Source organism: Misgurnus anguillicaudatus, chromosome 10, assembly GCF_027580225.2.
Source record: "Misgurnus anguillicaudatus chromosome 10, ASM2758022v2, whole genome shotgun sequence".
Classification (NCBI taxonomy): Eukaryota; Metazoa; Chordata; class Actinopteri; order Cypriniformes; family Cobitidae; genus Misgurnus; species Misgurnus anguillicaudatus.
The window spans coordinates 34,147,302-34,170,712 of record NC_073346.2 but is presented as its reverse complement, the minus strand read 5'-3'; the positions used below and the strand labels follow the sequence as shown (position 1 = coordinate 34,170,712).

General features: G+C 37.1%; 1 protein-coding gene across 4 annotated transcripts in view; it reads left to right on the top strand.

Annotated features, from left to right (window-relative positions):
* oxr1a (oxidation resistance 1a) overlaps positions 1 to 23,411 on the top strand; it is a 236,468-nt gene that overhangs the window by 147,871 nt on the left and 65,186 nt on the right. For 3 of the 4 annotated variants that reach the window (XM_073872432.1, XM_073872433.1, XM_073872431.1), the window contains one exon: positions 17,424 to 17,506. In XM_073872432.1, the coding sequence (XP_073728533.1) occupies positions 17,424 to 17,506 (83 nt within the window). Of the gene's footprint in view, positions 1 to 256; positions 551 to 17,423; positions 17,507 to 23,411 lie in introns of those variants that run through there. The other variant, XM_073872434.1, reaches the window with a different exon arrangement.

Sequence of the window (23,411 nt, the reverse complement as noted above, 5' to 3'; positions counted from 1 at the left end):
ACTGAACTATGGTAATACAAATAATCAGTTCTCCAAAAAACATGATTACGGCACGCGCACGCGCGCGCGCGCGCACACACACACACACACACACACACACACACACACACACACACACAAATACAAATAAACTTCTTCAATGTGTACTTGTTTAATGTCGCGGTACACTGGTGCTGACGCGCGTGTAATTCTGACGATGTCACCCAGTAGACCAATCAGAAACTCTGTCTGGGTCAACATTCCATCACAGCGTTGCGTTTCGGTCGCGTCGCTCGCGCTGCGCAGCAAAAGTTTGGCAGTTGCTGTCAGTTTCAGTTCCTGCTTCTGCACCCGCGCGCATTTATGCAGCCTGACATGACACATCATATACAATCGCTATTTCTGTCTTATTAATACTTTATTGTTTACGTGTTGAATATGGATTATATTCAGTCGTTCAGAGACGCGATCGCTGGTAAAATCTGGCCCGTGACTTCGAGAGAAGTTCAGTTTATTGACTATTCAGACGCGGAGCTGCCTCGAGACAACGCCAATGAAACCCACGTCGCAGGTTTGAGATTTGTGTTGTTTATCAGAAACTATTCTTAATGCAACACGTGAGAGTTTATTGTGTAAACACTGACGTTGAAACTTTGCGTTTACAGTGACTAGTTGTCACGTGACAAAAATGTAGTATACTTTAGCATTAAACGTTACTATAGTAAACTGTAGTGTACTGCAGTATAGGAATTACTGCACTGTGTACTAAATAATTCTGAGGTATTAACTGTTGTTTGTTCATAATATGTGGTAAATACTGTGGCATTTTTGCCCTTGGTACTTTAAATAAATATTTGCATGGGATTTTAAAGGACTTTGTGTGACAGCAGCTCTATAAGGAAGAGATTCTGTACAGGCTGTAGATAACATGCAAAAGCATTTAAAGTAGCAAGTTTATTGCATCTGTGTTTAGTTTTCTCAAACTAACCTGACATGTTCAGATGTCAGATATTACTTTATGTGAATTGTTTCACTGTGTTACCTACAGTTATAAATGAGTTTAGTACTTAATATACTGTTGTAAATGCACTCATATAGTCATCTCCTCATATGATGTGCTGTCAGTATTTAGATTTATGGTTGTCAGACTTTGTAAAGCATGTTTATACTTGATGTCTGTAGTTGCATGGACACCTGTGTTAACTTGAGTAGACTTGACTTCATGCATCTAAAATCACCTTGAGATTAACTTGGGTATTTGAGAAAATAGCTGAGTTAGTTTTGAGAAGTTTAGAATGATTTGTAAGCTAATGCCACAAATAATGCAGTGGCCAAAAGTGATGTCCAGAGATGGACAGCACAGTATTTGCTTTCTAATGACCCCTAAGGTTTTGTTAAATAATCCAAGAACACTAAACTTGGTTCATTTATTCATTTAACACAATCAAAACAGAGGCATATTATAGGAATATGGGTTTATTTTTAAACACAAAGATGTATAGACGAAACAAACGTTTACAGGAAATAAAGCTTGCGCATACTACCTACTAGAGTCCCTTTAAGGAAGTCGCGCCACTAGGCGGCCATGTTTTCAACATATTTTAAATCATGCGGAAGTAATGTCCTATCTGGTTGAATGGGGAAAGACAGATATTTCTAAAATCACAATAAAACAACATATTAAACAAACAAAAAAACTTGACATACCATAAATGTTGTATCTTAAGCTCAAATTGTGCTAAAAACTAGGGCTGCATAACGATTAATCGCGACTAATCGTTTGCGGAATACGTTTTTGTTTACTTTATATAAGTGTGTGTACTGTGTAAACAAAAACTTTTATTCTGCAAGCGATTAGTTGCGATTAATCGTTATGCAGCCCTACTAAAAACACTTTTTCGAGGTCATTTTAGCTACTTCGCATGCGCACAGGTTGGCAAGCGCCTCACACGACTCTATACAGAGCCCCTCCCCTAGAGAATTATTGATTGGTTCTTTTTACAGGAAGGCGGGACTTCCGTCGCCTGAGAGGCCATAGTGAGCATTGCATAGTTTCCTATTCATAGTAAAACCAGTGCTCAATCGTATTAAATCCAATATCTTTGCTACAATTTTATTAATATGTTATTAATATGTTGTTGATCCTCTCTTGTTTTTGATGACAATAGTCATCAAAGTTTACCCATAAATAAAGGGTGGTGAAGACATTTCCTAAGCTGGACATTACTTTTTGCCAGTTCTGTCATGACTTAAACGGCTAACGTCTAAAGAGTTTACTTTACTTTTGGCCACACGGGAGTTTAATTGTTGTTCAATTTAATGTATGGCACCTGTATTAAATCCCCTGCTTTAATATATTAAAAGTCATTTGTTAACCTTAATGGAATCCCAAAATAATGAAATAATGGCCCTCTGTTTTCTGCATCGCCTCTGGCCCCTCATTACAAGAGAGGAACCCAGTTTAAAGAATAAGTGGGCTGCAACGGTGCCAGGCTGGAAGCGCACTGGAGTCCATTAGCATATATCTGCACTGGCTTTAGACTGGCGTGGGAGGCACAAGACTCGTCTCGCTTTTCTATAGATCACCTCAAAGATGGATGAACTGTGGGGGTGTGTGATCACTACTGAGACATTATCAGATTAATTGATTGGTGTGTAGGCAAAGTCCCTTTAGGGAACTCGCACCACTCGGCAGCCATGTTTGCAATGCCTCCGGGCAGTATTTCACTAAAGGAATGGGGAAAAGACAGATAGCTCTAAAACGATTAAACAAAACATATTTCTGATCAACAGTTAAACATGTCATGTACCATAACTTTAGTTTTTAAGCTCGAATTGCGTTAAAAACATCTTTATTCAGGTCTTTTCGGCTACTGCGCATGTACACGTGTTGCCAAGTCCCTCCCCCAGAGAATCGTCAGTCTTAATTAATTGATGATTAATGAGGATTGTATTTGCCTCATGCATAGCATTAGCAGTGCTCAACATTTTTAATTATGTATTATCTTTAGTGTAAACCAGTGTATTGTCCCAACCCAAGACGTCACATGTGGATGCCGAAGTTTGGATTGGTGCTCATATTTTGGTATATTTTATGAATACTTGTGGTGATATGACCAAGTCTTCTATTGCAATCCTTCATTTTATATCTGCGCATTACAATAAAAGTACTCTAGCATGAAATTAGACTAAATTCTTAAAACAAATAAACTGTTTATATTAAATTTATATTAATGTGCCAAGTTGTGACATTAGTTGGCAATCATATACAACATTAGCCCTGCTTTTTGTTGTGTTTCTGTAGCTTAGCTGGTAGACCATTGCATTATCAGCGCAAAGGTTATAGGTTATAAAATGTGTATCTTGTAATTAGGGGTGTAACAATACATCGATGGATTGATGCATCAATTAAATTTCTAATGATGCATCGATGCCACAAATAAAAAATCGATTGGAGGTACCTTTATTTTATACTCTCCGCGTCCTCTTTCCTTGGCGTAATGTAGTCTACGCAGTTCCGCCAAAGCACGCATTTACGTTTATTTTCGTTTGCTAGTCTCAGCAAGTGAATGTAATTCAGCAACAAATCGGTTGTAGCAGCGAAAACACAGCGAGGCAAAAGATGTTGTGACTGCTATCGGATGCAAGTCATGAGTTTGGAAATATTTTGTATTTGGAAAAGGAATTAGACAAACAGATTAGCAAAAATCCTTTGCCAGCACCAGCTAAAAACTTTGACTTTGACCATCATAAGCTTGATTTTATGTGACATTTTTTCCCCTCATTATTTATTTATGCTTTATTTTAAAAAAGTTATTTTTTATTGTAGTTGTAAATGTCCCAATTGGGACAGAATGTGCCTTTTTTAAAGAGTTGAATTAAACGTTCATGTTATATATATTAGTGATGCACCGATGTATTTGCCGCCGATATTTATCGGCCAATTTTTAATGAATTTGAAACCATCGGCATATCGGCAATAGCACGAGAAAGGCCGATACAGATTGTTTATTAATTAATGTCTTGGACAATAAAAGAAACAAATTGCACTTTAGTGGGGGAAAAGAAGTCCAACTTTTTTTGAAGTAGCAATATTTATATGGTCAGTTGAATGTTAATTAGATCCAATCCATGTTCAGTAAAAAATAATTTGATGCAGAAATAAACTAGCTAATAGACCAACTGTATAGTATTGTACACAAGTGTTTAAATTGGTATCAGTATCGGCCCAAAAAAATCCTATCGGTGCATCCCTAATATATATTTGTTTGCATTCATGAGTTATTACAAATGTAACTGCTTAATTAGGCTTGAAATATTAAAGTATCGATAAATTAATCAAATCAATTCGTAATTGCATCAAAGAAATGTTTGATGTATCGGCAAGCATTGCATCACTGGCGGAGATAATCGGTACTGTATCGTATCGCAATAAACTGTCCGATTTACACCCCTACTTGTAATGCACTGTAAATCACTTTGGATTTAAGTGTCTGACAAATACTGTACATAAACGTAAATGTAATCAACCCTTGTCTTGACGAGTTTGCCGAATGTTACATTTTCACATTATTCCATTATTGCATTTTCGTCACAGATCTCAAAGGTACATAACCTCAGAAGGTTGACATTTCTGACATTTCTTCCATCACACGGTTTATACCATCAAACCGCTCGGCACTAACCAGCGCTAATCAAACAAACAGCACTTGGCACAGAGGAACCGCTAGCACAAGCTGCAGTGACCTCACCTTTGAACTTCATCGATTGCTGGAGACCATTGCAGCCCCAGCAGCATTTGTTTAGCGCACGTCTAGACTAAATGCTAAAGTGGCAGGGAGGGTTGGTGCGCAGCGTATCAAACTTTGACCTCCATTCAAAAACCTCTTAAATTGTGACTAGGTTCCAGGCCCGGTGTGAAGCAAAGGCCGAGGGAGCTGTTTACTCGCACCACAGCGGCTGATCTTTCAACTCCAGCTTGTGCAGTCTTTTCCCCTTGACCTGCATTATTTCACCCGTTTTCTGATGGTGGATATGGATTTAGCACTAAAGCTGCCAGATGCAGTGAGATAAAGAACGGGAAGTGTTTTGCTAGACGTCACAACTCATCCCGATGTGCTATGTAGTCATGCTGATAAATTGAAAGAAGACTCATTCTTTATTTGAGTCATTATTTATCACATGACTGTCTCTTAGATGTCATGCATCATGTCTCCCACAAGAAATCTGGAAGAAAATGCGTATGTTTGAAATGGTACCAAAGTACATGTTTTAGTTTGTAGTATATAACATACCATATTATTAACATAACAACAAGTGCACTGTGTATTTATTTTTAAAACCGGATAGATGTTAGTTAGTTTAGTGGCAATGCTTGTTTTATTTACTGTCGTTACACCCAACCCTACTATGTACAATATGCAAAATTTCTTCATGCATGAAATACTTAAATAACTTTATTGTTTGCGAAACTGCGCCAAACCCACAATGCAATAAATTCGACTTAACTTTCTGAACTAATAATGATATCAGCATTGGCTCATTATTTGCACAACCAAATTCAATTTTACAAAATTACAACAAGAAGAAAGATTTCCTTGCTAAATTAAAAGCTATTTAATTGTTTTGAGTTTTCAACAGAGCTGCAGTTTGCACAGCATTTTGCAGGGACTTAGATTAAGAGCAGAGTTCACTCGATATAGAGGCAGACTTTAGCCACTTCTTTATTTGATTTGCAAACTAAATAGTGCTCACTAAAGCAATAACTGGCGAATGGATGGAGGGATCTCGCTGCGATTAGTCACTCTGGAGTTTGTGCTAATGAGAGACTCGGGTGCAGGTGACACACTGACAGGATCAGGGTTTGATTCATTGACCTGGGGTGGGTGTTAATGAGGGAACGGAACAAACCTTGCAGAGTTCAACATCACACAGAGCAGTTACTGTCACATTCTGGTGCGTGAAGGGTGGCGAGTAAGGAACTTCATGATGGTATTGCAACAATTTCTTCCCCTTTTTTTGTTAAAAAGAGGGATTTTCCTCTTTTTCTTATAATGTAAAGTTCAAAGTACAATGTTGGGAAACTTTAACCTACTCTCACCAGAATAGGAACTAGGACTGCAAGATATATCGAAATAATAGAAAGATCAAAGATGTGTGCGTATTGCAATAGTTTGCACAGGGTTCCCATGGATCCTTAAAATCCTTAAAAGTTTGTGAATCTGTGGGAAAAAATTCAAGGCCCTGCAAGTTTTTGAAAATATACATTGCATAGATACAGATCATTGAAAGAGCTTGAATCTATTTTATGCAAGAAGTTTTCTGGAAAAAAATCCATATAAATCCCTGTGTAATGTAGGATAATATTATAACAATTCTAGACTTTTTAAGCACACGTACTAAACTGTTCATTTTAAATGCTTATATCTTCTGTATGCGAATGTTGATTCATACCAAAATGCTTTTTTGCATAGTTGTGTTTGACACATGAAGACGTCTCGGGTTACTTATGTAACTGTTATTCCATGAGAAGGAAACGAGACGCTGCGTCTCAACTTCCTGCGTCCCTGTTACGCCATCTTTGGCAATATTTCGGATAGCGATATACTTCCTGGCTCACGTGTCACCCTGTCTTTGTCATTAAGCCTCACCATTGATTGTATTTGATATACACATTCAGACGCACTTACCCCTGAAGGTGTCCCCAAAGTGTCACCGCAGTGACGCAGCGCAAGTTCCCTCGAAAGGGAACTGTAACAATGTATCCTAAAAGGTAACACGATGTAACCTTGCTCTCACTTGAAATGTGTCCCCACATTTAATCCTTGATTTTAAGGGTATTGGACCTGGAACGTCCTTGAATTTGAAGTTAACTAAGGTGTGGGAACCCTGTTTGCAGTATCTGAATAAATTAAATGCTTCAGAAATTTAGGACAATGCAAATAGCAGAAAGACTTTGTTTGCATTTCCTTACCAAGAAAGACTGTTAAACATGTATGTTGCTTATACATTATGTGAACCCATCTAAAGCCATTTTTTGTGACATAAAATCATCCTACAGAACATTCTGTGAAAAATAACCTACATATATTTAATATTGATTAAGTAAGGTAATGCCAAAGATGGAAGTCATAGTAAAATTAATGGTGGAAATCAAACTTTGATGCTCTTAGTCTTAGAATTAGATGATGCAAGATTTCACAGACAGTGTCACATATAATTTTTAATGTTTTAAATATATTTTATCATTTGACAAAGCATCATCACACCACATATTGTATATTGCATTATTTAGCAAGTTATTACATATTGCATTTTTCTTCAATAAGCTTCAAAGAAGCTTTGATTAACATATAAATTTGGATCTTAGGCAAAAATAAAACAATATACCAATGTAGAATATGGACCTTCAAGAAGATGAAGATGATTGAGTAAAGACAGTGTCGAAATAAACTAATTTTTCCTTACAGTGTTGGCAAAGTCGTCTCTCTTGCACACAGCGATTGCACAATTCTTCAATTGCATAGTTTCTTATCTTGTTTAATGTTGGATAGATGTTTTAATCAGGCATAGCTAGAAATCAGATTAAACTAACCCTGTGTTTTTTATATAAATACATGACACATACTATTATAGACACTATTAATACATGCTGCCTACATTCACACGATCCATTATGTGTGTGTGTGTGCGTGCACGCTCATTTATACTGTATAAACTGGAGTGAAACCTTTAGATCGACTAAAAATCATATGATCAAAAGCATTAAGCATCATTGCTAATCTATTACATGCATGTATTCATTGTGCAAAACAGTCTGGATAGCATGTAATATACTGTAACTCTTGAATTAGCTCATACGAGGGTTAGGCGGTATGTCAATAATATACAGCAATGTGCAATGGTGTCAGGGCGAAGGAGATCCCAACCTATAAACATTTTGTCTCTGCCTTGGAAAACGAAGCGATGGCTGATTGTTTGTTAGACACAATGGAATTTGCCATATGAATACATTATGAAACTTCTGTGCAGACACAGATGTGTTTATATCGGCAGTTGCACAAGGGTGTTGAATGTGCCATATCTACTCAAAATGTGTCTGAACGATTTGTTTAATAATAAAATGATGAGTTAAGTAATGGGGAGCTGTTTTACAACCAAAAAATATAGCCAATATATTCAAATAAGATTATAGTACAGTCACTGGATAACCAAAGTATAGGCATTGCATAGTTAATTTTCACTTTTGAGATTCTATAAAGATGTCCAATTACTCATAACGGATATAGAAATGTAGTCATACCACCCACTCCAGGTAAATACTGTATGTTGGCAAGCATGTAAACAAAAAGTGTTTTCACACTCCTGTATAGATATCTGCAGCATGGTGATAGGAAACAAGCGTAACGGTGTGTAGTTTGCAGCCAGATACTTTGTTTTTCAGTGTCATCGATCAGAGAATTGTCACAGAACTGGCGTGAACTGTCTCTTTAGGTAACACACATGACTGAAGAGCTCCTTCATGCTTGAATGTGTGAACTCAGCGCAGTTGAAGTCTTGAGTCTGGATTTGTTCTGGATGTAAAGCACAGACGCTCTTAAAGAGCCTGTCAGGCACAACTCAACGCAGCGTTATATAAGTTGAGTCATCCACTGCAGCGAGCACTGTCACGCAGTTTTATTTATTTATCTATTTGTGTTTGCTTGTCTTCGGGATGGTTTGTTTGCCAAATTGGGTTGCCATTTAAGGAGTAGTTCATGTAAAACCTTCATCAGTCCAGTTAAGTCTTTATTTACTCATTCTGAAGTTGTATAAATCTATAATCTGTTTCTTCACGGAAAATATATGAAAGTAATTTAGGGTAGGATTGGCCAGCGGGTTTCAAACTGGGGTCCCCCAGAAGGTTCCAACGGGTCCCCGGAAAATTTCAAGAGAAAAGTTTGTGTCTTTATAATATCACAATTTATATGGATATATATTTTAGGAAACACTTTTGAAGAGGCTAATCATAGCAGGTTAGCCAAAGCATGCTACCTTTGAAAGCATAATATCTCAACCAACCTTTAGAAAACCTTAGAAGCCACGCCTCCTGCAAAACACATTAACTTTTTGACATTCTTTTTGTAAGGTAGTCGCTGTTTGCCTTCAATTCTTCTGCATGGTTTAATGGAACATAAGGGGTTGCCAGATCTGATCCCAGCCCACATACCAAAACTTTGCTATCATAAATAAAATCATCTTATCTTAAGATTAAAAACTGAAGAACAGCAGACAGCTGATTTAAACAGCGGAAATAACAACCAGTGGCAACAGTTAAAAAGTAGTCCAATTGATAATCCTGATGATGAAAAAAGGAGATTGTCTCTGCAAGCAGGATTTGCAGAGTAGAGGTAGACCGATTAATCGGTTTTGCCGTTTAATCGTTACCGATAGTTCATTGGTGGAACAATCGGTTATCAGCAAAAAATCCATGCTGATAGTTTTTCCGAGTGCGTCTGTTGCTTCAAATCATTATTAAGTAATTCATTTGCTGAATTAATGCTACATTTACAAAGAAACAACAGCAGGAACCTAAGTTTGCCGTCAAGGCTGACAGGACACTAATATCAGTAGTACCTCAAACAGTTACACAAAAATACATGCAGACAAATCCAGCCCAAATGTTTAATGTTGTGAATCTTACTATCGATTTGCATTTGTTTATTTCAAGCTGGTTACTTTCATCCATATTTTAAGTTAATAACGAGAGAAAGCAAACTATATGCAGCTGTCGGCAATGTTAACATATCTAACTAAATAAAATCTGATTTCAGTTCTTTTTATCATCACTGCAATAAATCTTTTTAGATAATAATTAAATGTTAAAACAGAAGCAAATAAAGTACAAGACTACACATATAATATACAGTTATGCAATTATGTAATGTAATTATATAATTATCCTATATGTAATTATATAATTTCCCCAGTGGGAGTATTTAACAGAAGTATTCACTTATTATTTATAATTTATATATTTCTTATACATTTATTTCATTTAGCAAATTTTTATGGTTCGGTACTGTTGTTTTAATACTTTTGTAATACATTTCAGCACTGTTTCACTTTAAGTGTTATGTATGTTTTTTATCCAGTATCCATTTTAAAATCGGTCAATTAATCGGTCGATTAATCGGTTATCCGCAAGCAGGGACCAACTTAGTTATCTGTATCGGTAAAATCAACTATCGGTCGACTTCTATTGCAGAGATATGCAAACTCATAGTTTGACAGGCTTGTGGGACATCTTGTCATTGTATTTAGACCAAATCTAGCATTCAAATTATAGCAACACTTTTCCTTTGTCCTCAGATTAGTTGAGTGTTTGATGTTGAAATAAAACACGAGTTTTCTAAAGCAAATGAGGCAATTTCCCTATGCTATAGTCTTCTCCTCATTCCAGCACTGTGTGTGTGTGTGTGTGTGTGTGTGTGTGTGTGTGTGTGTGTGTGTGTGTGTGTGTGTGTGTGTGTGTGTGTGTGTGTGTGTACCACCTGCTTATTATGATGGGCCACTTGTTTCTAGTACCATTTTAAGCAGTAAATGAGTGCAGTCTAAAAATAACCTCAGCTCGGCCACTGCAGCTGTGTCTAACACCAGTTGTTTGCCTTGTCAGAGAAAAGTTTGTTGCATGCTTTTAGCATCCTTTTCTGATCCAAATAGATCAAAAGACAACAAATGTATAAACAGATTTTCTTCACACTTGCTTCAGAAAAATATTTTGCATATGTACATTTTTTTGTGGGACACATAGATCTTTAACAATTAAACTATTTACTTATTTATGATAGGTTAATTTACGATTCAGCAAACCCATAATGTTCCTGTAGCTCAATTGGTAGGGGATTGCATTAGCAGCACAAAGGTCATGGGTTTGAACCTCAAGAAATCTACATAATGCAGTTGCAACATAATGCAACATTTTTGCATTTGCCGGATGCCTAAATCCAAGGCAATTCAATACATTTAATCAGTCTTTGTGCTCCCTAGGAATCAAACCTGTGGGACTGGCGCGGTTTACACAATGCACTGCCAACTGAGCTACAAGAATAATACTACTGCACTGCAACAATGCAAAATTTTTAAATATGGACATGAATTATACCTTACATTTACCATAAATAAACGTACAAGATATTCATGTAAAAAACTTCCATTGTTATGAGCTCTACCAACCTCTGTGTTTATGTGTACAGCATCTAAAGGCCTTATGTATATACACAAACATTCCTGGAAACATAAATTCTGAATTTATATGCTTTTTTGTTATGCTTTATCACATCTGCAAGCTTTAAGCATACAGATGTACTCTGCTGATACTAGTAACGATTCTGTAAGCGTTGTTTATATCTTGGCTGTGAAATCTCACAAAAAGAGCTGCTTTGTTTGAGAGCTTTTACCGCATGACTGATGAAAAGTGTTTTTGTTTTACAAATTCGCATGTACATTTAGTGGTACATTTGGAGACTAAATAAGGGGATGGCTGTAAATGTGTTTTGATAATGTATCAGGATCAGTAAAATATTCGACTATTTCCTTCCCTATCGGAAGAAAATCCCATATTTTCAAAGCATCATATGTGTGTCATAACATAAGGCTGTTCTACTGGTGGATAACATTTTTTATTTTTTTTATTTTTTTTATTCTGCATTAACATACAATTACAATAAGGCAAACATATATTGTACATTAACATTCTCAACAAACCAAGCACATAATATAAAATAAATAACTAAAAGACAGATAAAAAAAATAAAATACTAAAAAAATAAATAAATAAAATAAAATACTGGTGGATAACATAACACGTATCCTTTTTGCATGGAATTCAATCCCATAATGCATTGTGATGAGCTCAGCGGGGAGAAAACATTCAAATGTGGTGAATGAAAATAGAAATTCTAAAGTTTAAAAAATGAAAATTCTAAATATACTGTAATTAATGTAATGCAAAAAAGCATTAGCCCAAGATATTCGATTTTGTGTGCTTCATGTAGGGAGCAATATTTCTGTGGTACTCAAATAGTTGCTGACTGTGTAGCACTCTTAAATCGGCACCTTGTGGCGTTCCTCTTCATTTAGGATGCTGCCTAAAGCCTGGTTTATACTTGATGCATCCGCATGAGTGCATTGATGCTCGTGGCTCCACATCCAAAAATAAACAACCCTAAAGGCAACTCTGTCCGAGCAGGCATGTTTGTGCATCATCTCTTTGATAAATCTTTTCGAAACAAAACTATATTTGTAAATATAAAACTTATATTTGTTTTGAACTTACCATTGGATGAGGAATACATCAAAACTTTAAGTTGTCTGTTTTGTTTGTTTAACAAAGCAATGTTAATGAAATTATGATTTCATTAACATTTGGTGAAAACTTAAAGCCTAAAGTCAATGGCACAATATTTTATTTGTTATTTAAGGAGCGCGTTAGTAATATGCGCATATAAATGGGATGACAAACCAAAGCTTTAATTACACACATAAGCATTTCAATTAATAAAACACAACGTATTTTTTTAACATCAATCTTAAACTTGTGTTCTTCCTGTGCTTATAGTTTATCCGCTTACAAACTCCGCCATGTTGTATTGCGAGCACAACTGGTAAAGGGGATGGGAGATGAGACCCTCATTGGTTTATTGCATTTCATGCCCAAAACACACCCATTATTCATTACGAGAATAAGAGTAACCCTTTTAGACAGTGCCCCAGGTGCACAAACCATTTTCCCGTCGTTAAACTAGCAAAAGTGGATTCGGCCATGCACTAAATGCACTTGCGCAATGTGCTTTAGACCATGCGCTTAGATCATTAAAATATGCCCCCTAATGTTACAAGTGTTACGGTACATTCACACGGGGTGTAAGCGTTAACATTTCTTGTTTACTTTTAATGGGTGACGTTACTGCTGTTGCTCGCAGCAGAAGTTAAACATTTCTCAACTTTTCAAGAGCCAACGCATGCGTCAGCCAGTCAGATCCCCTTATGCAAATAACTTAGTGCGAGCCAGCCAACAACGTTTATGCTACACAAGAGCACTGCAGCCACTGTGATTGGCTGTTGGCTACACTTCATACAAGCCTTTGGTCAAGCGTTAACGTTTTCGCCTTGTGTGAATGTACCGTAAAGGCCAATTTATACTTTTGCGTTAGGTGCGCGTTATAGGTACGCCGTAACATACGCATAGACGCGAACCCTGTCGCCGTACCCTTCGCAGTACCTGACGTGCACCTCCTCAAAAATGTAACTACACGTCGAAACGACGCAGACCGCAAGATCTGTAATTGGTCGGCGTGAATGCATTATGTTTCCTCCTACTCATTTCGGCAGTGTAACTGCAGAGCAACACAAACGCAGAAGTATAAATGCTCATGACGGCGTTGCCTACGTGCGTAGTTTCTGGCGTACCCTACGGCGTAACCCCGACGCAAAAGTATAAATTGGCTTTAAGGGTTGTCTCTGTAAACAACTTCTTTTATCTGCTACTTCATGTTGGCTTTAGACTCGATTACTCTGAGTCGCCCCCTGTTGTTTCAAAGTATAGTGCAACAGCAAGCACATCAAGTATAAATGCATCGTAGGCTCACGTTATGGAGCGAGCTGCGAGTATAAACAAAGTTTAAGAATTTAGGATGCACAGAATTCAGACGATAAGAAAAGTCATAAACGTCATTTAAGAGGCGGTGCATTTTTAAAAACCTTTCTGTTTTCAATAACATGGATCAGTAAATTTATTCACAGTAAGAACAGGAATATAAAGTGTATTTAGTAGGTTTGATCAATTTAGACATCATATTGACTTTAGACAGACATCAGGCGCTATAGTTGTTCTTCAGGTTACTCTGTGTTAAGTAAAGGTATGAGAACGCAGGGACAAAGAAAAGTGTTGGTATCAGAGCGCTGGCCTGGTTTCTCTAGTGACCGTGCGTCTCTGTGGTGCGAGTACAGAAATAGCAGGGCTGCTATGACTCGTGGCTGCGCAGCCGAGCGGCACACTAACACAAGTGCAGAACCTGTTAGTCCCACAGATTCTGGAGTTAATGTAGAGCCCCCGAAGCAAAGTGAACATGTGGAGGACTTGCAAACATTGCTGTGATAACCCTAAGCTTACAGCACACATGAGCAGTCACACACATGATACCACATGCAGTCCTGTTTGCTTAACATAAGCCGGGAATTGCAGCACGAATGCAGTCCTTTCCCTGTGGATTTTTTATGTCAGTTCAGCTACATTTGTTTACATGGTTTCCAGGTTAAAGAAATAGTTTACCAAAATGTGAAACCTCACTCATAATGTACCCACCCTCGTGCCATTCCAGATGTATAGGACATCTTTTCTTTAGTTACACACAAATGAATCATTTCTATATTAAAATGTTATGTTGTCTTCTTATATGGTGTTTAATTTGTCAAAGCTCCAAAAAGAATATCCATCCATCATTAAGGTAATATAAATCACTGCAGTGGGTTAGTTTTCTGAAGCAAAATGATACATTTGTAAGACAAAATTTAGAGATGGATACTTTGTGCATTGTAAACATATAAATGCAGTAAATTGTAAATATGGCGGCGTGTTGATAACACTGAATCTCATTGGTGTCACTAAACACACAATAACTAATATTCATATTTGGGTAAACTATTCCTTATAAGTACCCATGAAATCAGGCTTTTAGTATGAGTATGTTTTGAGGATACATTGAGGATATCATAAACTAGTGTGAAAAACTTACACCCTGCATCCAAAACTGCAGTGCATACTGTGACAGTACGTAGTAGGAATGCATAACGATTAATCGCGATTAATCTATAGCAGAATAAAAGTTTTTTTGCATCATATATGTGTGTAAACTGTGTATAATAACTTTGTATAAATAAATGCACACACATGCATGTATATATTTAAGAAATGTTTACATGTGTATATACATTTGTATATTTATGTATAATTTATATTATTTATAAATATACATACTTAATATATATTTTTCTTACATTTATACATGCATGTGTGCATATTTATATATACATAATTATTATACACAGTTCACACACATATATGATGTAAACAAAAACTTTTATTCTGCTATAGATTAATCGCGATTAATCGTTAAACATCCCTAATACGTATTAAATAATATAGTACTCATCGATCGTTAAACCGGTTTGTATAGTATAAATATGGGTAGTGTAAATGACATTTGGACATACTACACCTACAATGCTGTAAATCAGGCGCCATTTAACCACAAGGAACAGCTGTTCCCTTTATGTATTGCATTTAAACAGAGCCACGTTACAGCTTTTCGACGTTTTTGAATATGCCGACAGTCCGACACCTCTCCGTCTTTGTTGGGTCTTCTGCCTGGGGCTCACAGAATAGTAGTTTCCATTGAATGCACTCTCCATCATCTTCATTTAGGACCTTTTCGCCTACTGTTTTTCAAATACTAGGAATTCGGACATACTACTCACCTTGATTACTGCATATCGCTGCATATAGCAGTAAAGGGCCATTCACAATCACATTATAACGATAACTATTATGTTAACTATAACAATCAATATATAAGCGTCCACACCATAACAATAACTTTATGCTAATTCACTTGCGCAAAGCACCTGCACTTTTAATGGCATCAACTAATATTGGATATTTCTTGTAATAAAAACTTTCGCAATTGTTGCAAAAGTGTCACTGAATATGTAAATATGTGTTGCATTTACACAGCGGTTAAACCAGCAAATGTATTCAACACACTGCGTTTCGCATAACTCTGAACAGTGAATCTAATAGTTTATGTAATCTTATATTTTACCTTTTGGCGTCGTCAGTGTGGGAGGAAAAACATTACGTATTGAATTTCACAGCAAATGCATAAGCGCTGGAAACCTGAGGTAATTTTATGTTATGGACCTCAGCAATGAGCTCCACTGCGCGTGCACTTGAAGTTCAAATAGATTTGATTGGCTGTGAATGGTTTATCGTTCATCATGTGGGGGGAAAAATCGCTCAAAAAGTGATCCCAACGATATTGTTCGATGTATCTTTATCATTATAGTTGTGGTGTGAATTCCGCTATTCTCTTTAATATAAAACGATTTTCAAAACTATATTTTTTATAGTTATTGTTATAATGTGAGCGGCCCTTTACAACATAAACAAACAGCTTTCGTGAAACACACGTAACTTCTGGTAAACTCTGCTAAGAATAAATAACAACAAAGTCCTTTTAAAGTAGTTTATTCATATAACAAGCAAAAAAACAACACGTAGATTACCTAGGAAACCAAATCATTTGTTATTTTCGATGATGTATTTGTTTAAGAGTTCGGTTTAGCAAAGTCAAACCATTAAACAATCAGAAACCAGAAGTAAAGTTCCGACCAGACGCGTAATCGCGTCACTGCACGTGCGTCCGATATAGCCGTCAATGCAGTAGGGAAGTAGGCAGTTTTGGTTTTTCACGTCTGCCAATATGGATCAACGATCTTTATGACCTCATTTCAACTAAACACTATAGGCTATTTTAAAAAGGGGAGGAGCCATACAATAGGTTCCACCCTAACTTCCTGTTTTAGTGGAAATTACGTCAAGACATCGAACAAAGCTGCACATTTCAAGGCACTTCGGTGGGTCTTTAAATCCTTGTTTGTGTAAATAACCTAATACATTTCTACCAGTTTTATCCAACCAGCTCAATTTGTAGACCAGATGCAAAAAATGCTAAACAGCTAATCAATATGCGCTGCCACCTGTCACATGACTTCCACCCATATTTGCCCTCTTCCAAATACAGGTTTTGTAAAGTAATGTCACTATTAATAATGCGGTTTTAAATTGCAATATTAGATTGTATAATATTTATTTTGTGCTGCTGATTAATTCCTCAAGCAGTGTTTGCTTTGGAAGCCACAGCTTCTCTTACCTCCTTAGAAAAAGCACTCCTGTGTGAAACACGCACAACCAGAATCTCAGCACAACACAAATGTGATACTGTCAGGTAGCACCCTACCAGCCCTCCATCTCTTCATCTCTCGCTCCCTCTTTCTCTTTCATAGAGGTCAGGGTGGTCTTCGTCTATTACAGACATTTGCAGTAGCGGGAGGCATTGGAAGGTGAAGACACATTGGTTGTCATTGTAGGGAGAGAGAGAGAGAGAGAGAGAGAGAGAGAGAGAGAGAGAGAGAAAGAGGAGGGAGGGAGACAGGAAGGGTGAGAGACAGAGAGAAAGAGAGAGAGAGAGAAGCTGTGTTTTCTAGCTCACCGGAATCGCTCGCTCGCTCACACTCGCTGTTGACGGATGAGCCGTCGGACGAGACCGGGAGCTCGGCAGCGTGTGTCAGGCTGAGGGGCGTGCAGAACATGAACGTAATGAGAACCTTCCCTCGCTTGCTTTCAGATACGGGACAGAAAAAGACGCCGGAGAAGAAGGATGGAAGACGGATGTCGTTCCAGAGACCGAAGGGAACCATCGAGTATTCGGTGAGTGGAAATACCAACCCCTTATCCATGTCATTTACGTATATGAGTTGTGTGTTTACGAGAACGCGTGACACTAAGAACATCAAGGTCATGCGTTCAAATCCCAAGGCGCACACCTATTGATTAAATGTTTACCTTGAATGTAAGTAGCAGTGGATAAACCATCTGCCAAATGCTGAATGTGTGTTAATAAGCAGAGGGATGTTGTCGTCCCAGGGTTGTTTACTTTATGCTGGTGAGCGTGAGAATTTTGCACATGTACCTGCTACATTTCTCAAAGAGTTTATTTTGTGTGTATACACCAAACGGTTTGAGACCTTCAAACCAAATATGGCAAAAACAAAAAAAATTTGTGTATTTAAGGCTAAAATGGTATTTGAAACTCAGTGTTTACATCAGCGCCGAGAGGCTGTTTATTCATAATTTGATTAAACCGGTCTGCACGAGACCGTCCTCTACAATTATGAACATGCATTCCAGCAGAGCGTTCACAAATGACCTTCCTCTCGCGTTTGCATTTCTATTGATTCGATGTCTATGTGGCGTGTGTGCGTGCGAGAGAGAGAGACAGAGTGAGTGAGCTTCGATTGTCTGTCTTAACAGCTTGTTGTGTTCTTGAAATGACCCTCAAATTCCAGCTGCGGGCAGAACACTTCTCGTCTCTCTACCTAGTAACAGAGGAAGCGTGTGGGTTGACGTGAGCTCCGGAGTTGGAATATCGGAGGAGAGGAAAACTGCTGTCATTTACAAAGCAGATTGCAATCAGACTCATTTTGTAACTGACATCAGGCAGTCACGGTCCTGTTTCCAGATGCTGCGGTTCCCCCCCAAAGATCCGTGCAGGTGTCTGACACCAACCCACACGCTGAAGATCCGTCTCTGTCAGCCCGATAGTGACTGACAGGGCCTTTGTTTTCCTCTGTAGAGCGTGAAAAGTGTTCAAGGCGGCAACGGGGCATTTGTCAAATGGCATGTTGTCAGGCTGTTTGTGGTTTTGAGGTGGGGGATTAACAGGGGGACGATGGCAGATAGGGCTTTTATATCTCACACTTTCAGCTTGCTATGCTGGCTTCCAATCTGAACCTCGCTGAAGCATAGTGGGATGACGGAAGACCAGGAGGGCGTTGGATGTTGATCATTGTAGGCATGTTACTTGACCAGTTGATGGTTCGGTGGACCAGAGAAGAGTATCCGATAGGGGTGCACGATATTGAAAATATGTGTGATAACTTGCTCGATGATACAGTATGTGGCAGGGTGAGGCGATTAAAACTGGGGCTGGCGAGTATTTGCGAAAATATATGAAATGCGTGTTTCGATTCCGATATTTCTTACGATAGATATATAATTTCACTAGAAATGCTATTTTATTAGCTTTTATTTTAACATTTAGAAATGTAATTATCCTACTGAAATAAACCAGTCCTTCCAGAAAAACGCAGAGTTTTTTTGTGATTGTTGCGGGCAAAAATCCTTGATCTTGCGGCACGTTTTCTTAGAAAATGCGATGGAATATGCAGGATATTTATGCAATTCTATGCAATGAAATTGCGTGAACTTGCAAAAACTGCGTGAACTTTTCATTGATGTTTACGTCGCTTAATTACGTCACTTCCTAACATTCCCATGACAACAGGGGACATAGCTCATGTGTGAAGTAAATGCAACATTTTTCAACTTTCTGCTAAGATATACATGACTTTTTGTCACGAAAATGTGAAGATTATGAAATCATGCAAGTCCTGCATATTTTGTGAGCAGAAATCTGCAATTTATGTGGCGAAAGTGCAGCGTATTTAAAAAATGCCGCCCCTGTATAAATATGCAAACTTTAGCTGATTATGCATTGAATCATGCGATCACATGATCATGTTTTTCTGGAGGGACTGATAAACAGGTAATACATATTCTTCTAATGTATTTAAACCTAATTCAGGTTAAAAAAAACTAGTTCAAACGTACCGTTCTTTTTTCGCACATGTTTATCGCTGTAGTTTTCTCTCGCTCGTGTCTACTACTGCCATATTTCATTTCCGCTCTCTGCTTTCAGCCGCTAGGTTCACTTTTGTGGCCACGGTCTAGCCAATAATATAACAGTATAAGACCTACTGTACTTGGCGGGTATTTAATACGGCTCCTTCTGACTGGTCTAATTTGGACAGTCTAGGCATGCAACACACAAATGATAAGACACGTAAAATAAAAGTGATCATTACTAGTGATAGGACAATATATTGCAGATATATATTGCAAATATATACCAATATTTTAGTTTTTTATTATCGGCCGATAAATCTTTTCAATCGGCCAGCAAATTTCTCTATTACTTACATTTGTTGTTTGTAATAAAAAAATACTGACCAATCATGATTCACTTTTTAACTACACAACACACCTATTCAAACAGTACCGTGTCAGATCCACATTAACTATGTCTAAATATATTTTACTATATACAGTTGTGTTCAAAATTATTCAACCCCAACTGAAATTGATTGTTTTGGCCGGTTTGACATTGATTTTGATCATTCAGTCATCCTGCTTACAATTACATCAAAGAGGCATGTGTAGGTCAGACAAATATAACATAACATTTATAATGAAATAACCACAAATGTCTTTTCTGTGCTCACATCATTTTCAGTTTTATTCAACCCCCAAGTGACATTCAATCTTAGTACTCAGTACAACATCCTTTTACAGTTAAAACAGCTTTTAAACGTGAAGCATAGCTTGACACAAGTGTCTTGCAGCGATCTACGGGTATCTTCGCCCATTCATCATGGGCAAAAGCCTCCAGTTCAGTCACATTCTTAGGCTTGCGCACTGCAACTGCTTTCTTTAAGTCCCACCAGAGGTTCTCAATCGGATTTAAGTCTGGTGACTGCGATGGCCACTTCAAAATGTTCCAGCCTTTTTTCTGCAACCATGCTCTAGTGGATTTGGAGGTATGCTTGGGATCATTGTCCTGTTGAAAGGTCCAACGTCTCCCAAGCCTCAGGTTTGTGACGGACTGCAACACATTGTCATTCAATATCTCCTGGTACTGAAGAGAATTCATGGTAACTTGCACACGCTGAAGTTTCCCTGTACCTGCAGAAGCAAAACAGCCCCAAAGCATGATTGACCCCCCCACCATGCTTCACAGTAGGCAAGGTGTTCTTTTCTTCATAGGCCTTGTTTTTCCTCCTCCAAACATAGCGTTGATCCATGGGCCCAAACAGTTCTAATTTTCCACAGAACACTATCCCAAAACTTCTGTCGTTTGTCCACATGACTTTTGGCATACTGCAGTCGACTCTTCTTATTCTTTGGAGACAGCAAGGGGGTGCGCCTGGGAGTTCTGGCATGGAGGCCTTCAGTACGCAGGGTGCGCCGTATTGTCTGAGCAGAAACTTCAGTACCCACATCTGACAAATCTTTTCTCAGTTCCTCAGCAGTCACACGGGGACTTTTTTCCACTCTACCCTTCAGATAGCGCACAGCAGTCGCAGTTAGCATCTTTTTTCTGCCACGACCAGGAAGCGTTTCAACAGTGCCCTTTGCCTTGAATTTGCGAATGATGTTTCCTATGGTGTCTCTTGGTATGTTTAACATCTTTGCAATCTTCTTATAGCCATTGCCCTTCCTGTGAAGATTAATCACCTCTTCTCTTGTCTTCCTGGACCATTCTTTTGACTTCACCATGTTTGTAACCACACCAGTAAATGTTTAGAAGGAGTTGAGTATTACAGTCATTTTAAAGCCGACTAATTGGTGCTTATTAGGCTTTATTGCTGTTCCCTGACATCCATAGGTGTTTTCAATACCTGATTGAAAACACTTCAATGAACCTCTGTTCTTCAGAGTGGTAGTTCTTTAAGGGGTTGAATAATTGTGTCAATGAAGAATTCACAAAAGAAACATTTACTACTATATTACAAAACCAATTGATGTCATTTTAGTTGCATATGGTTCTTTAAGAAGTCATTGTAGGATTTCATTCTGAATACAATTACAAATGTACACTAAATTCCCTAAAACCCTTAACAGCATTGGGGGTTGAATAATTTTGAACACAACTGTATAAGTACTTTAAAAGGGTATATTTATAAATTTTATCCATAATAAATGCTTATTTAGTATTAACAATTTTCTGTTTGTCTCTTATTTACTGTAATTATATTTGTGTTATATCGGCCTCATATCAGCCATACAGCGTTCTTAATATCGGCATCGGCAAGAAAAAAAAACATATCGGTCGACCACTAATCGCAACTCTCTGCGGTATGGATTGATATTGTATATACTGTTATCATGGTAATGATAATCTTTTTTGTATATCATGCAGCCCTACTTTGAACTTTATTAAAATGTATTTAAAATGATATAACAAAAATACGCTTGATATTCTTCGCAAGAATATACACAAGCACACTAACAATTGTGTGCCAGTAGCTTTGACTATGCACAACCTTTTAAAAATATAAAAAAAATTAATTCAGGTATTGCAAACTATTGCGATATGTTGTGCGTCTCTATTTGCAGCATAGGTTTTGTGTGCTTAAAACATGGTTTGGTTGTTTGAAGCCAGGGTTTTACTATTGTTGTTTATGTTATAGTTATATTAGGGTTGCACGATATAACAGGGGGAAATTTATACCCAGTAAATAACTTGAATATAACCTTGTATATCTAATTATACAGCCCATTATGGGATTTGCAGCTATGTGAAAAGCTGGACTGAAAAAAGTCTTAGAAGACAATAATTGCTGCTACCTTTTGGCTTTAGGGATAAGTATTGCTTTTGAATAATTTTCTTGGCCGCATAATTATATATATATATATATATATATATATATATATATATATATATATATATATATATATATATATATATATATATATATATATATATATATATATATATATATATATATATATATATATATATATATAGTTGGCTGACAATACATGCAAACAGTGAAGTGTTATTTTACTATAGTTAGCCCCTGTTGTCTAATATTTGGCTTTCATTATACTGTATCTGTTATGACTGCTTGGAGAAGTTCACATAGTTTATTATCATCAGCAAAGCTGATAAGGTTTATGTTGTGTCTTGAACACTTTTCAGATTGCTGGTATGGACCATGTTCAGAGCCGGGAGCAGTCACAATTGAGCTATCAGTAAAACTAAAGGTTGTTTTAGTTAGATTAATCCTGTAATAATTGTAAGTGTTCTTGCATTTCTGCAAATATATAATAATCACTCATGTAAAATATATAAATTAATAAATTTAAATGACTCATTCGTTTTTCCTACTATATTGCCCATAGGGTTGCTCTTTTTTGGCTCTTAACAGACTTAATGGAGACCTCAGATGTGGTTCATTTAATGAAGATTTAATTTCATTTAAATAACAACATTTCTTCCAAATTGCTTTTTAAATAAAGTATAAATAAGACAACTATAGCTGAGGTTTTTTGAGAAATGTGTTTGAAAACCTTCATATTAAAATCTGACTTTTGTTTGCTGTTTTGCTAAGTTGGAGTAAGTCATGTGACATTGCTAAGATTTGTTCAGAAACTTTAGGAGACATTTTTTAGATTATTGAAATGTTTTTAGGAAAACATCTAAAACGTTATAGACTTAAGTTTTCAATTTGATCTCCATGTTAACTTATCACTGTGTACCTGTATAAGAAATAATTTAGAAGTTAAAGAGATCTTATTGGTGAATTGCTTTCTGTATGTAGTGTCTATACTCTTCAGAAAGTCAGTATAGGAGTGTTTTGCTATAAGGAGAAAATATGAAGTGCTGAGATGAAAAAAAAAAATTCCATGTACTTAGAGGGTTTTGCAGCATAAGACAAAGTAGTCAAATTTGGTAAATACAGATATATTTACTAGTGCCATTTGTGAAAAT